We start from the raw sequence: 14,320 nt of genomic DNA, 5'->3' as shown, positions 1-14,320 counted from the left end.
TCATTAGGACTCGGTATAAAGGACTTCTAATCTATGGTGACGCTGCTGAGAGCGGGATCAGTAACTAATGTCGCATCCCCCATTCTCTGTCGTGCACTGACAAATAAAATGTCGGAACTCCTCAATGGGTACAGGTCTTATGACAGATGACGTTTGTGGACTTGGTGGAAGGAACGAAATCACAGAAGGCCTCCAAAGTGTGGCTAGTTTTTACTAACTCCGCTGGGACACTTCCGGCTACTGGGGATTCCCTTTCCGGCGGAAAATAGGGCTGAGGCTCCCCCTTTGGGAAACTTGAGTAGAGTTTGTTATGTTACTCTATTAGGCTCAGAGGGGTACTCATTTAGACATACTGAGGGCCTTAGATGTGCCCAAATTGGAAATAAATTCAGTTGCTACCTGCTCTATAATCGAAGCTTACAAACTTCACAGTGTCTACTGATGTAACATGCAAAGGAGTGGCAGCGTAACAATGTTGGGTACTGCAAGTTGACCTCGAAAGTGCAAATTCTAAGTATCTATGCCAAAAACGAAAGATATGACTTTAGCCAATCCTACCTAAGCACACCTAAACAAATGCAAACCGTCGATAATGTCGCAAAGAAGAATGCAAAGCTTCTTCCTTTTTATCGCTGCAAATGCTTCATTTTACAGAGACTACAGTGGAGATAGGTGGTGCTCCTCGAGCTTTCCTCGCTTGTCACAAGTCCATTCAACTTCAGGATTCGGCATCTATACGTGCTATGTAGGTTGATAAACGCCCTATGCACCAAGCTACAGTAGGATATAAGGACTCGATGGTTTTAAAAATATCTTGCATATAATAATTGAATTATTCAGTTCCCAAAGCAAAGCTACTGGTATTGTAAAGATTTGTATTTTTGCTACATTTCGGACGTAGCTATTTATCCATTCGTCGTCACTGAAGTTATCGTTGTTTCTTACTTCCATCCTGTATAACAATCCATTACTTGATACGGTGAAAAATGTCTCGGAACATACTCCTCAATAAGACGAACACAAATTTTTGCTTGTTTGCTACGCATTGCAGGTTTTCCACTAGAAAAACAAACATATCATGTCAATATCATCACCATCGTTAAATTCGATAATGGAGCAAGCAAGTCAAGAAAAACCGCAATCACCAAAAGAGCAGCAGCAGCAACATCCTCGAGACTCGGTAGATGTACAATCGCAAGCGGAAAAGGATATCACATCGGCAGAAGACTATGAGCCGTCTCCTTTGGAACTTGAGGCGTTGCGGCAAGCCATACTGCAAAAGTCTCAGTCGCCTCCCAGCGAGCTGCTATCTAAACAGGTTCCGACGGGACAGACTGACGAAGAAGAGGGTTCATTTATCAACCCGTTGGGAATGGAAGCAATGCGTGTGCGGATATTAAGTGGAGAAAAGTCGACCTTTGAAAAAAATGTATTGGAAGCAGCGCGACTTGTAGATCAAACGTTCAATGCTGTTGGTGGCGGTGGCAGCAGCGGTGGTGGATTCAGGCGACCATCAGGAGGTGAGATCAAAGGTATCCAGTCAACATTAATGGGTCAGGGCGCCGTTGGAGATAGAGCCAGTGTCTCCTCCAAATCAAGACCGCCGAGACCGAGCGCTAGCCTGAGCCACGCTCCACCGCGAGTTTCGTTCGGACAGATACAAGTACTAAGTCAGTTACCGTGGCCTTCTGTGTAATCCGCTCACAATGTCTTTCTAAATAGGATTCAAGTGCTGAGAAACCAGTAACAAGAGAAAAGCAAAAGAAGAAAAGGACAAAGAAGGCAAAGCGGACGAACGCATACATTGTACCTCGCGTTGATCGATGTAAACAGCGCGTGGATTCCATCAAGTCCAGCCAAAAACTGAGCTTCAAGGATATCGATGAACGTATTCGTCTCACCTTTGAGATTGCCAATTATTTGCAAAAGCAAGCTCTCATGCGGAAGCTTGCCATCAGCTTGATGAAATATGGCTGCCCAGCACATCGTATCCAGCATTTCTTGCGGCTCACGGCGACTGCTATCGACATCGATGCTGCATTTGTCTATATGCCAGACGTTATCTTACTCAGCTTCTACGACAGCGCTGCACATGCGACCGAAACGTTCTTTTTAGGACAGACCCAAGGCTTTGATATGAGTCGCTTGATTGAAGTATACCGACTGGAGCGCCTCATTACGCTTGGACAAACCACAGTAGATGACGCCATCGAGTATCTGGAGCGTATCAAGGCATTACCGCTGTATTTTCCAGAATGGGTGCGAAGTTTATCGTACGCATTTGCCGCATTCGCTTCATCAATTATCTTTTTTGGAGGAGGATGGAAAGAAGCTGGCATGGCAGCTGGTCTTGGTCTGTGGTTAGCAATCTACGAGATCTTCTCCAGCAAGCTCCCTGGTATGGGACCTCTTTTCGACATCACAGTATCTATCATTATCGGGTTCATTGCAACTGCAGTCAGCTACGCGAACATTTGCTACACACCTACTGCATTCGCAGCTGTTATTGTCTTGCTGCCTGGATGGCCGATGGCGATGTCTATTATGGAGCTGGCAAGCCGCAGTATCATTAGTGGTGTCATCCGCCTAGTCTATGCTTTTATCTATTCGTTCTTGCTAGCTTATGGCCTTACCACAGGGCAAGGTCTCTACAGAACATTTGATACAAAGGTCCAATTGTACAATCCAGACACCTGTCCAAAGACGCTCTCCAACTGGTGGTACTTTTTATTCGTCCCGTGGTTTTGTGCAAGTATTGCTATTCATTCAATATGTAGTGTATCCTTCTAACTACTGCATTTAGATCTGTTTTTGTATTTTTGTCCGTGCACTTCCACGTCGCTGGCCGTTTATGATCAGTGTCGCCTGTGCCGGCTACGCAGTATCTTATGCACTTTCAAACTGGACACACGCGAACAACCAGGTTTCGCAGTTGGTCCCAGCGCTGGTCGTAGGTCTCCTCGGCAATCTGTATACCAAGATTACACAAGACATATCATTTGATGCCATTTTGCTTGGTTCGTTCTTGCTTGTGCCGGGAGCCGTTGGTCTGAGGAGTGGACTGGCAGCATTCTCAGGCGCGCAAGAGGCGGGAGGAAACACGGCGGCACTGTTCAGTTGGGCAGTCATCGAAGCTTCTATCGGTATCACACTTGGTTTATATCTTTCTACGCTTCTATTCTATCCAAGAGGCAAGGCACACACACCGGTTGCTAGTTTCTAGTATTGACTATTATATATATACAATATTGAAAGGGAGTTATGCAGCTAGTCGTCCTGCGACGGCGCCTCCAACAGCTGCTCCGTAAAATACAATGCCACTTCGTATCAAAAGCTCTATTCCCATCTTTAACGTTGCCATGCGTATGTTTGTGTTGGGCGGTGCCTTTGCGAAAAATAAGCGGTGGCGTGTCTCCTTGTTGAAGGTCACTTTGCTCAATGCCGCAAAGGAAACCAGGGAGCCGGCTGCTGCCGCCATGCCTGATCGTGGCCGGTAATCTTGGTGTAGCAATTCACTGATGCTTTTACCTAGTCATTTCACCGGAGGAAGTCTCAATTTCAAAACGAAAACTCTTTATTTAGATATGGGTAACAAGTTGCTCATACCTTGATCGTCTTTGACAGGACCCTCGCTGATTTTGGCAACTTGGTAATCGACGCCGTTAAAAACGGTCGTCCAGGAAAAGTAGCCTACGGGAGCTCCAACAAGCACAACTGGAAGAAATACAGCCATGAAAATAGCACTAGACGCACACAGAAAGAGAAGAGGGATAAGGTCCGAGTTTCGGGAAGCTAGCCATGCTGTCAGTCAGCAGGAATGCAAAACCGGTGCTGACCGCCACAATCATCGATGAAGAAAGCTTCCCGTACTACAACGTCTGGATCGTGTTTACAATTAGACAATAACTAATGTACTATCGAAAGTAAGGATACCTTGGATTCCCTTCGAAGGAAATAACATGTCATTTTTGAAGCATTACTGCGAAAAAAAACAACAAATAAAGCAAATTTAATCGTGCGTTAAAGTAATATTACTAAAGTAAGAAAGTAAGATAGAGAGAGGGAGGGTTGATGCAGGAGTAATTGTACAACATTTGTAATGTAAAGATGACAGGAATGATTATATGCGTTTATGCTGCGCGAGCGCTGTATCCTAGGATCCATCCCACAGGTCGACAGGTTTCATCTGCAGAAGACAAGTTGCCGCTCAGGCACGAATCCACGACATCAGCGACCGATGCGTTCTCCAGACAGTAGCGTAGCAACAATCTTCTCAAACGCTCCTGAGAGCTGCGACATCCATTCTAGAAGTAAAATAATAGTGTCAGGATCCAACAAAGCAATGTAAGTGACCCCAACTGATACTTACCACAGCGGCGCGCTCAAACCAGGCAAGTGCCTCCCGTAGGTTGGTTTGTACTCCCAATCCTCGCTCATAGCACAGACCAAGATGATACTGGGCAGCAACGTGGCCCTGCTCTGCTGCTTGTCTAAAGTACTTTACTGAGAGGGTCATGTCTTGCTGTACACCGAGTCCCGCCTGCAGATGAAGTCCAAGTTTATCGAGGGCACGGGCATGGTTCTGCGCAGCTGCGTGACGATACCAGTATACCGCTCGAGCTGCATTGATTTCAACACCAATGCCGTTTGCATAGCAATAACCCAGATTGCATTGTGCCCAGGGATTGCCCTGCTTGGCCGACTTGAGGTACCAGTGCACTGCTTGCGATGGATCTGCCTGGACCCCGATACCTTCCTCGTAGCAGAAACCAAGTGAGTTTTGTGCCAGTGGGTTCCCTTGCTCGGCAGCCATCCGGAACCAGTAGACAGCCTGTCGTTCGTCTCTCGGAACACCAACGCCGTTGCGGTAACAGAAACCAAGTGAAAGTTGTGCGGGTGCATGGTTCTTTTGTGCGCTTAAAGTGTACCATCGCACAGCTTCTGCGTCGTCGATGGCGACACCGATGCCGTTCTGGTAGCAGTAGCCTAACGAGTGGTATGCAAACATGTTGCCTTGACTTGCTGATTTGTGATACCAGTAAACAGCGCTGGAAGCGCACTGTTCGACGCCGATGCCGTTTTGGTAGCAGAATCCAAGATTGTGCTGCGCTCTCGAATGGCCCTGCCGCGCAGCTTCTGCGTACCAATGCGCACCCTGCGCGGGATCCCTGCTGACACCGATTCCGTTCTGGTAGCAGTAACCAAGGTTGCACTGGGCCCAGGGGTACCCTTGTTCAGCTGATTTCTTGTACCATTCTGCTGCTAGTTTCAAATTCTTGGTGACGCCGATCCCATCTTCGTAGCAGTAACCCAAGGAATTTTGAGCGAATGCATTGCCCTGTTCAGCCGATCGTCTGTACCACTCGACTGCAACCTCCACATTTTTTTCGACGCCGATCCCATCCTCGTAGCAGTATCCAATGTTGTAAATCGCAACCGTCTCGCCTTGCTCTGCTGCGCGATGGTACCATCGCAAAGCTTCCGCTTCATCTTTTTCGACACCGAATCCTTCACCGTAGCAGTATCCGAGAATCCCTTGGCCGCGACAGTTGCCTTGCTCGGCGCTTTTCTTGTACCACCCGAATGCCACATGCGCGTTTTTGGGGACTGCAATGCCGTCGTGATAGCACACTCCAAGACAATACTGACTAGCTGCACAGCAGTACTCCCGTGCGGCGCGCTGCAGCCAATCGATCGCGCGACGGCCATGGCTTTTTATCACTGCCTCCCAGTGCTCTGCTTCCGTTCGATCAATTCGAACGGCCGGTCGTCCATATTTGCGTAGAAATGAGAGTCGAACCATGGCGAGTAAACCTGCTGTATCTACACACTCGCTCTCTGCTTGATCTTGCGCTGATTCGATGTAGCACTCTTCCGCTGCTCTAAAGTCTTGCTCGATCCCCAGTCCAAACTCGTAGCAGAAGCCGAGAACTGCCTTTGAAGGGGCATGGTGGTCTGAATTTTTTAACAGCAATGCAACCGCTCGCTGCTGGTTCTTTGCATAGCCGTGGCGTCCAAATAAGTAATCCTGAGCCCGTTCAAACATTTGATCGGCTGCTGCTAAGGTGGTAGCAGTAGTTGCAAGAGACGTAGTCGTAGCGCTTGCACACTTTCGTTTGTAGATCTTTGTCAAGGCTCGCCGTGAAGACTGCATCAAATGATCAAGCACGGTGGCTGTCGTCATGGTGAGGATGATGGAAGTGAAAAGAAAAAAGAAGACAGATGAAAGGAAACCCAATTTATCGTTTTCGCTGATGTTGATATGCATGTGCGCTTTAACTTTTTCGCTTGGCGTCCGTCCGCAAGAAAGGTCTATCCTTATCCACCCTCGTCCCGCTCCGCGCGGCCCCCTCCCCCTTTATTTCCCTTTCAATCCATCCGACCGGCACTTGTCAATTGCAATTCCCTCCAACTAATAACACCAGCAGTAAGGAGAGGAACAAACAGCCTTTAAATCATTGATTTTCCTAACAGAACTTTTAATGCCGCGTGATACAGTATAGTGGCTGCATCTACTTTTTCCAGACAATTATTATTATTTATCCGCCCAAGGATATATGCAGAAAGGAAGGGGAGACAGCAGCAAACTCCAAAGCCCGTGCTACCATCGTTTTTGCCTTTTCCATGGTTCGGAGTGGCGACCGAAATCAGGTACCACTGCCTACCTCTCTTGCCCATCATCGTGAGCTTCGCATCAATTACCCGCCACGTGAATACTTCCATTTGTACAATGCGCTTTACCGGAAGGAAGATCCGTTACAAAACATCTGTCATGTGAGCGCAACTGTTTATTTGTCGCCAATCGCATGGTCTGTCTCGTTACCATTATCTTTAGCAAAATCAATATACACACCGGAAAAAATGTACGAGCGGCGTGCAGCTTAATGCAAAGTCCGGCACTGTCGATGCTCTTTTTTGCTGCAATTTACAAACGTGACGAACAACAGTTGTTGCCACACACAGATTTATGGTCTATATTTACACAACGCACACACATGCTATCACTTTCGACCAAGATATTTTTTGAATAATGCATGATGTTCCTTGGATCCGCCCGTTTGACCACGACCGCGGTTCGAGAATTGGCCACCCGAGTTGCGCGAATACTCGATGTATGCCATATTATCTCCTCCAGCCAACGTCTTGGACGTAGTCACGGACCGTTTGACACCATTCGTGCGACCCTTCGCGGCTGCCTTCCGATCTGTGATACGGCCCACGTCATCAGCGACATCCAGTACTTCATCTTTAAGATCAGCCTGGATTAAGATTAATCATTTAAAAAAAGGCTCATGCAGAAAGTTCGCACAACACCGCTCCCACTTTAAAGCTTACCTCGTTTGTAAGCAAAACAGACTTTAAGAGGTCCATCTGCTCTTGATGCGTGCGGAAAACCAAGTTTGGATCGCTTTCCATGCCTTCCAAGGTCGTAATAACTTTGAATGCATAACCTTGATCGATTAAAAATTGTTGTCGCTTGGTAGAATAATACATTTCTTGTGTGTCACGCGACACCAATGAATAGAAGAAAGCATTGAAACCTTCGTCATTTCTGCGCTTGGCACGCAGGATACGGCCAAGTCGCTGTGCTTCCTGACGTCTAGAGCCATAATGCGAAGATATTTGGATCAGGCACGTTGCCTCTGGCAGATCGATACTTGTGTCGCCAACTTTGGATAAGAAAATAGTATTCACAGCTGGGTTGTATTGGAAGTTTTGCAGAATACGCATTCGTTCTTGTTGACCGGTTCCACCATAGATGTATGGTTTACCAAGCTTTTTGGCATATTCCTGCACATTCAAAAACTCAGCAATTGTGTTGCAGACCGCCAGTGTATAGTTATATACTTACGACAAGCGCATATACATTGTCTGAAAAGACAATAATCTTGTCTCCACGTTGCTCGTGATACTGGATCAGATATTGACATGCTTGGAATTTGTTCGGGTTCATGACATACAACAGTGTTCTCTTGCGAGAGTTTTCTTGGAGATATTCTTTATAAAACTCCGGGGTCATGGGGCACCAGACTTCAGCGCACTGTTGTTCCGATCAGTGATCGTCTCTTTTCATTTTTGTTTCCATTGAGCAACATACCTGGACGTTGGCGATGTGGCCTCGGCTGGCCAAATCCATCCAGTTTGCTTCATATAATTTAGGTCCAATCAAAAAGTTCAAGTCATCAATCTTTTCGTCTTCTCGCACCAAAGTAGCCGTCAAACCCAATTTAGCATGGGCGGCGATAGTTGTAACGACCGTGCGGAACATATTTGCCGGCACAACGTGCACTTCGTCGAGAAGCAAAAAGCCCCATTCTCGAGACTCCAAGAACTCCATCATCTTTTGTGCATCATACGAACGCTTGCGCTTGTTGGCAACCATGGAATAAGTTGATATCACAATGCCTGAACTTCCAGAGAACTAGTTTCGCTAGCAGTGAATATCTACTTCCACAAATTTGGATAAACTGGATTTTTACCTTTTCTTTGCAATCAGACGTGAAGACAGCAATTTGGTTTTCCTTGATGTTACTCCATTGTAGAAATTGTTGCTTCCATTGCATAACTGATACACTATTTCAATATTAAGTTACTGTTGCGTATGACCAGTAATTGCAATACAAAGTAACTTACGAAGATGTGCATAAAACGAGACAGCTCTTTTTGATTGTACACGCTGCAGTAATACCGACCAATGTCTTGCCAGCGCCGCACGGAAGTACGATAATTCCAGATCGTGCGCGGCTGGTAGAAGTTTCAGAAAATTATCCTTTGTAAACTTCCAAGTTGACAACTCACCCGTTACCAAACATCTTCGATAAACTCTTCTCCTGATATGGACGAATGACAGTCGTAGGTTTGAGGTCAATTTCCAAGTTCGGATTGACCGTGTCATTTCGAAAATCGTATTCTTCCAACATGGGATAATCAATGTCGTTACATCGCTTTTTAATATTCTAAGCACGAGTCAATAATGTTAACGAATGTCCTCAAGCATATGTCCGGTGGTTATTGTATATCTTACTCCAACTTGCTCCGCTGCAATTTCAAACGAGTGAACCTGTTCACCAGCATCGAGATCTTCTTCCTCGTCTTCCTTGTCAATCCTGACAACTGCACCAAATAGTTTCTCTTCTTCTTTTTTGCGTGCTTCTTCCTCGGCACTCAATGGCTTTTCTTCTTTAGGCTTTTGTACGCCGGGTATATTCAAATCCTTCCCTGTAGGTTTGCTGTTGACGATTAACGCGTTTGAGCCTTCAGGAGCACTGATAATCTGGTCATTTTCGTTGCGAATAATGCGACCAGCATTGATTGTTGGGTCTTTTAGCAGCATCTGGAGGATATCGGGATGTGATGATTCGACATAATAGCGGTTGTGTTTCAATACAAGCTTCACTTTGCCGTAGGATAATGTACATTGTCGTATGAATTCAGTAATGTTGGATGGAACAGGTACTTTGGATAGACGATTTAGAACTTCAATGATGTCCTCTGTTTCTAGACCCACTGAGACCGCAGCGTAAAGTGAATACGCCGTCAGCTTGTATTCGTGAATATGTGCAGGTCTGCAAAATTAGTAAGCACGCCTGCTCATACAAACCAACTATGTATCAACCACTACCTGCTGACAGGCTCACTGATCGCAACCAAGAAATCTTGGGCTTGCTCTGCAATGGGAGAAAACCATTCGAGAATGATGCGTCCGTCTTCTGGGCTGATCCAAAGTGGTCGAGAACTGTGATCTTTTTTCAGTGACAATGCAGTGTAATCCTTATTGCCAAAGATATGTGATATAAAGTCTGTCTTCTCAGTGTCGTGTATATATTCATGCTGACTCGCATGCAGCATTGAAACGTCCAAGTTGGCATTTTTGGGGACTTGAAATCCGTCAATAAATGTACAATGTACAAGATTTGATTAGTTACGAAATGTACCATAAAGTTTCAGTTTCAAGTCTTCATCCAACTGCACATCGCTATCCTCATCCTCTGAAGAGCTCTCTAAACAAAGGCATTAAGTAAATTTCTAGTCCTTTTGGCTGCTTCTAATTAGGTATGCAACCGACCATCGTGCTTTCTCTTGCTCATTGTTGAAAAAGACAGAGAGAACAGCAGTGCCGCAGCATGAATTGGACTTTTAAGCAGCGATCCATGCCGAGAAAAATTCCTCTTACTACCGATCTACTTATCTTTCTATCGCTTAGTTGTAAAAGTAATAAAGCGAATTATCCATGTCAAGATAATGGAGTACTCGCTTTAGCATGTGGCTGTCAGCAAGCTCGACAAGTCGTATCATGCGAGCAAATCTCATCATGGATATCTGCTTGCTCGGTACTACGTTTTAAGTACCTACCTCCACTCAACCCTTCGCAGCGTTCATATACAAGTTCTAACAAATCTGCAGACTCCATCGCCTGCAATAAATAGCATATCATGGCGTTATGATATGCTATGTTTATGATCGCGCATCTATATTTCTCTAGTTAGTTCGCTCGTAGGGACAGCATGCCTTGATGAATTGATAAAGGCGGTGGCAAGAAGTTCAGCAGCCGAATAGCGAAACAAAACAAGATATCGCCGTCACTAAGGACGACATGCAGGGACAATTGTTGAGACCTACGAAAAGTCTGATACATTTTGTCTCCTCTGCCTTTCACCGTGCAGCTCGTAGATCACCGTTCCATCTTATCCAGATGTCTCAAATAAACGCCGTGATGTATCTCAGCCAAAGAAAATCCAAATCTTTAGGGTATTAGTTTTACTGTTATAGCAAGCAGTGCCTTGACGTTTTCCAGTCTCCGGATACCATAAAATCCGCCAGTTTATCACCGTATCTGAACATTGAATAGTTTCAGTATTTATTACAAGACGAATTTGACAGCCGGGAACGAGAGAAGAGTATATGTTCGGTAGAGATAATGAAATCGAAATCGATATCAAAGAGTATTTTACAACTTGGCAGTGGCGGGCTTGAGGCTCTTGAAGACGTTGTCGAGCTTCATGGCCAGCATGATTTGACCCTTCACTTTCAGCTTCCCGGACATGTAGAGCTTCTGTCCTGTATAACGTTGAATTCACAATTAGAAAAGGCTCAGTTTTGGTTCGTCTGTGTACGTACCGTTTGCCTTGCCTGTTGCCAAGGCAACAAAATCATCGTCCTTCAAGGAGAGGATGACGTCAGCCTTCTGGTTGCCCTTGCCGCGGACGACCTTGCCCTCCTTCTTAATATCGACGGTGAAAGTCTCCTCCTTGCCTTCGCTGTTCTTGAGGACGAACTGGAAGACGCCGTTGACCTAGCAACGTGATAAAAGTCAGTTTGCATACAGCCGATAAGAAAATATGAGACGCACCTGCTTGATAAGCTTGGCCTTTTCCTCGGCGGAGATGTTAGCAAAGGACTTGTCCAATTCGGCAATGATTTCAGAGCCCTTGAAACCAGGAACGACGAGTTCAGACATGTTTATGTGGAGTGTATAGAAAGCAAGAAATGAAAAGTACGGACAAAAGGCACGCGCATGCAGTTGCTTTTATATTCCACGGCGGTTGAAATTTTCACATGGAGTTTCGCGCAGGCCCAATCACATGTCCGACCCGCAAGTTTTGGAGAGCTTCATAGATAGATGACATCGAGCTGTGCAACCTAAAATCTCGAAACATCCAAATTGGGAGGGAAAAAGCTTACAGGCACCCCACACTCATCATTTCCGTTTCCTAAAACAATTGTCTTTGCTTTGTAAAGCAAAATGCAAATACCTAGTTTTCTTCCAGCCACTCTTCCAAACTAGCTATCACCTGCATTCGCTGGCCATCATTGCGTCGTGAAAGCAAAAGGAGCTCTCTGCGAGATATCCACGTGGACCCGTGAAAACGGTGCTAAATAAGAGTTGCTGATGACATGTGAGAAATTCAAGGTAGAGCCGCATAATGAGAGGTAGTATGTACCACGCGATTTTGATCTTTGAGACGGGAAACGGATTGTCCCCTCCTTCGTCCGTTCCATCATTGCCGAGAACCATCCCTAACTTCCCATGGGGTTCAACGACTTTATTCCATGGATTTCCTCTTTTAGTACATGGGTATTGCTTACTACAACATGCAGCAAGATTTTGGGCGTATGCCTCGTCAATATGCTCGTAATTGGTCCCATTACATTCTTAGAAAGATACTTTGAAGAATAAGGTTGGCAAGTATAAGCCAAAGATCAGACACTGTTTCTTGTCTGCCGCCGCTCTAACAAGGTAACGGATTTTTTAGGCTCTCCAATTATTCTAGGATGTACGTGAAGGTGTCAAAAACTTCTTTCCCACGAACAGTTTGTGTTAAGCATCTAAAGTACCTGATCTTTTCAGGGTCCATTCAAGCTTCAGGTTAGGCGTGACTTCCTTTAAGGATGAAATAAATCCGCGCACAAGAAGGCTCCATTGGCGATGCTGGATCAGCAAACAGAAATGAAGTTCCCAGTAAGCAGACACTAAGACGAGATTTTTCGTTGTCAAATATTAGAATAGCAAACTTCCACGGTCGATGAACTCATTTGAGCATGAGTTGATTATACATAGAATCATTGATTTTATGTATATAACGAAGTGGATATGTATTAAGTCGCAATTGTATCATAAGCCCAATCATGATTTTGGGTCAGAAACTAGAGACTATCAATGAAGTTACAAACGTAAAAGCACAGGAAAATGTTGGAGCCAAAATCATAGTGAGTAATATCTGCATGTACGGTCAATGAAGATTAAACTGGTGTCCCTGAACATATCTTGCACGAAACAAAGAATCTGTCTTAATAAATACTTCAAGATGTAATTGCTGGTAGTCTCGGTCAGGTTTCGTTACTGCTGTATTTATCAGTGACTAAATAAAGCATACGAAAAAACAGTTTCTGCAGTTTATTGTACTGCTCATTTATTTGATCATGATAATTTTATAGCGAAGAAGATTGACTAGGGAAATGAGTGCGTCGACTACTACTAAACGTAAGATTAATATTGGTGCATATGCCTATATACATGTGTCAGTATTTATATAATAGCAAGCTTGATCTTTTTACAGAAAAAGAGTAGCCACATGCGACTCACGAGAGCATGCAAGAGCATAGATTGGCACTGGACGTCGATGCCGATGGTATATAGGGTGAAATGACAACAATGGAATGTCGCTTGTGGCAAAGGCGTGTTATGCTGTATTAGCAACGAGGTGCTAGTTTTGTAGAAATCCCTTCACTAAAACCTATTCCAATTGATTGAAGTGATGACTGCTTGGAAGTCTCATGTATGACAAGGAAGTTCAGAAAAGACGAGCAGAAGACAATAAGGATGCCTACATACGAGCGAGATAAGATAACCCATATATTTCCGGGCTACAATGGAACGAGACGTTTTACCGAGTCCACGCGAAGTATATCATCAATAAGTTCTTGACTGGAATCGGTATATCTGTGCGCATGCGATCCTGTCAATAAGAACCTGAAGCAACTGGAGGGCGACGAGGCGAACGAGGGTATCAATCGACGGATGAAAAGAGCCAAGATGCCGTAAATGCTCCGTTTGACCACCTATTTATATACTGTGCAAGTCGTGAAGTCTCGCATACGTATCGTGGAGTCGAATTGGTGGTGATACTGTCGATAAGTTTCTGAGAGAGATAGACCTAGGCGTCAGTACCGCTCAGTGCTTGCACATCAGTAATATTTTACAAGCTATAAGTTGACCTTGCAGACCTGTCAGCGCACAGTATGGACCAAAGAACGGACAGAGGAAAACCGTTATACAGATGCGGAATGCACAATGGTCCACAGCTTCATGGGAGGAGATATAGGTCAAGCAATGAAGAATCCCGCGTCTCAATTGCGGATCTACTTCCAGGAGGCAAAACATCCGATACATTGGAGGAGGAAGTCGGTGACGCCTTCGAGCGCTAATTCTGAGGATGCAGCCGCCAGGCTAATTGGAAGCAGAAAGATAGTTACTGCGGTTAAGCTCAAAATATAAGATTTCAGGAAATCCAAAATGCTTACATGATGAATATCAATTATGTAGTTTGAAGTTGTGTTCGAACAAACTGAGGAGACGTCTGTGATAGCAGAATCATGGGGAGCAGTAGCAGGAGCGCTGCCAGAACCACCAAGACTAGCGAGCGGGATCAATCCCAGCTCCACAAGGAAGGAAAAGGAGAAAAGGTCAGAGTCTCTTGAAGATCAGCAAGAAGTGGAATCCTAAAAAAAAGAAAAGGAAAAAGAAAAAGAAAAAGCCAAGCAATCGCGACTGCAAGCTTCTTCGCCAAGGACACCCACTAGCTCTCCAACGTCCTATCGC

At 45.1% G+C, this 14,320-nt stretch overlaps 6 protein-coding genes across 6 annotated transcripts; 1 reads left to right on the top strand and 5 right to left on the bottom strand.

The window, feature by feature from the left end:
- Nucleotides 1-1,111: 1,111 nt before the first annotated feature.
- Nucleotides 1,112-3,223, top strand: VTP01DRAFT_6983 (uncharacterized protein; the record flags this gene model as incomplete). Its single annotated transcript, XM_069385944.1, has 3 exons — nt 1,112-1,663; nt 1,723-2,748; nt 2,804-3,223. The coding sequence occupies 3 exons, from the start codon at nt 1,112-1,114 to the stop codon at nt 3,221-3,223; spliced, it is 1,998 nt and encodes a 665-aa protein (XP_069243356.1).
- Nucleotides 3,224-3,259: 36 nt separating this feature from the next.
- VTP01DRAFT_6982 (uncharacterized protein) lies at nt 3,260-3,733 on the bottom strand (the record flags this gene model as incomplete). The annotated part of the gene is made up of 2 exons (XM_069385943.1): nt 3,260-3,528; nt 3,607-3,733. 2 exons carry the CDS (start codon nt 3,731-3,733, stop codon nt 3,260-3,262), a joined length of 396 nt encoding a protein of 131 aa, XP_069243355.1.
- Nucleotides 3,734-4,130: 397 nt separating this feature from the next.
- Nucleotides 4,131-6,184, bottom strand: VTP01DRAFT_6981 (uncharacterized protein; the record flags this gene model as incomplete). Its single annotated transcript, XM_069385942.1, has 2 exons — nt 4,131-4,304; nt 4,370-6,184. 2 exons carry the CDS (start codon nt 6,182-6,184, stop codon nt 4,131-4,133), a joined length of 1,989 nt encoding a protein of 662 aa, XP_069243354.1.
- Nucleotides 6,185-7,001: 817 nt separating this feature from the next.
- On the bottom strand, nt 7,002-10,088 carry VTP01DRAFT_6980 (uncharacterized protein; the record flags this gene model as incomplete). Its single annotated transcript, XM_069385941.1, has 11 exons — nt 7,002-7,259; nt 7,336-7,791; nt 7,853-8,041; nt 8,099-8,422; nt 8,481-8,574; nt 8,635-8,745; nt 8,800-8,957; nt 9,026-9,566; nt 9,623-9,878; nt 9,936-10,001; nt 10,067-10,088. The coding sequence occupies 11 exons, from the start codon at nt 10,086-10,088 to the stop codon at nt 7,002-7,004; spliced, it is 2,475 nt and encodes an 824-aa protein (XP_069243353.1).
- Nucleotides 10,089-10,948: 860 nt separating this feature from the next.
- On the bottom strand, nt 10,949-11,458 carry VTP01DRAFT_6979 (uncharacterized protein; the record flags this gene model as incomplete). Its single annotated transcript, XM_069385939.1, has 3 exons — nt 10,949-11,058; nt 11,119-11,293; nt 11,351-11,458. The coding sequence occupies 3 exons, from the start codon at nt 11,456-11,458 to the stop codon at nt 10,949-10,951; spliced, it is 393 nt and encodes a 130-aa protein (XP_069243352.1).
- Nucleotides 11,459-13,560: 2,102 nt separating this feature from the next.
- On the bottom strand, nt 13,561-13,882 carry VTP01DRAFT_6978 (uncharacterized protein; the record flags this gene model as incomplete). The annotated part of the gene is made up of 2 exons (XM_069385938.1): nt 13,561-13,640; nt 13,717-13,882. The coding sequence occupies 2 exons, from the start codon at nt 13,880-13,882 to the stop codon at nt 13,561-13,563; spliced, it is 246 nt and encodes an 81-aa protein (XP_069243351.1).
- Nucleotides 13,883-14,320: the final 438 nt, after the last annotated feature.

This window comes from Rhizomucor pusillus (assembly GCF_041956525.1).
Source record: "Rhizomucor pusillus strain CBS 183.67 unplaced genomic scaffold VTP01scaffold_3, whole genome shotgun sequence".
In the NCBI taxonomy this organism is placed as follows: domain Eukaryota; kingdom Fungi; phylum Mucoromycota; class Mucoromycetes; order Mucorales; family Lichtheimiaceae; genus Rhizomucor; species Rhizomucor pusillus.
The sequence above is the reverse complement of the archived record's forward strand: the minus strand, read 5'-3'. Positions and strand labels throughout refer to the sequence as shown.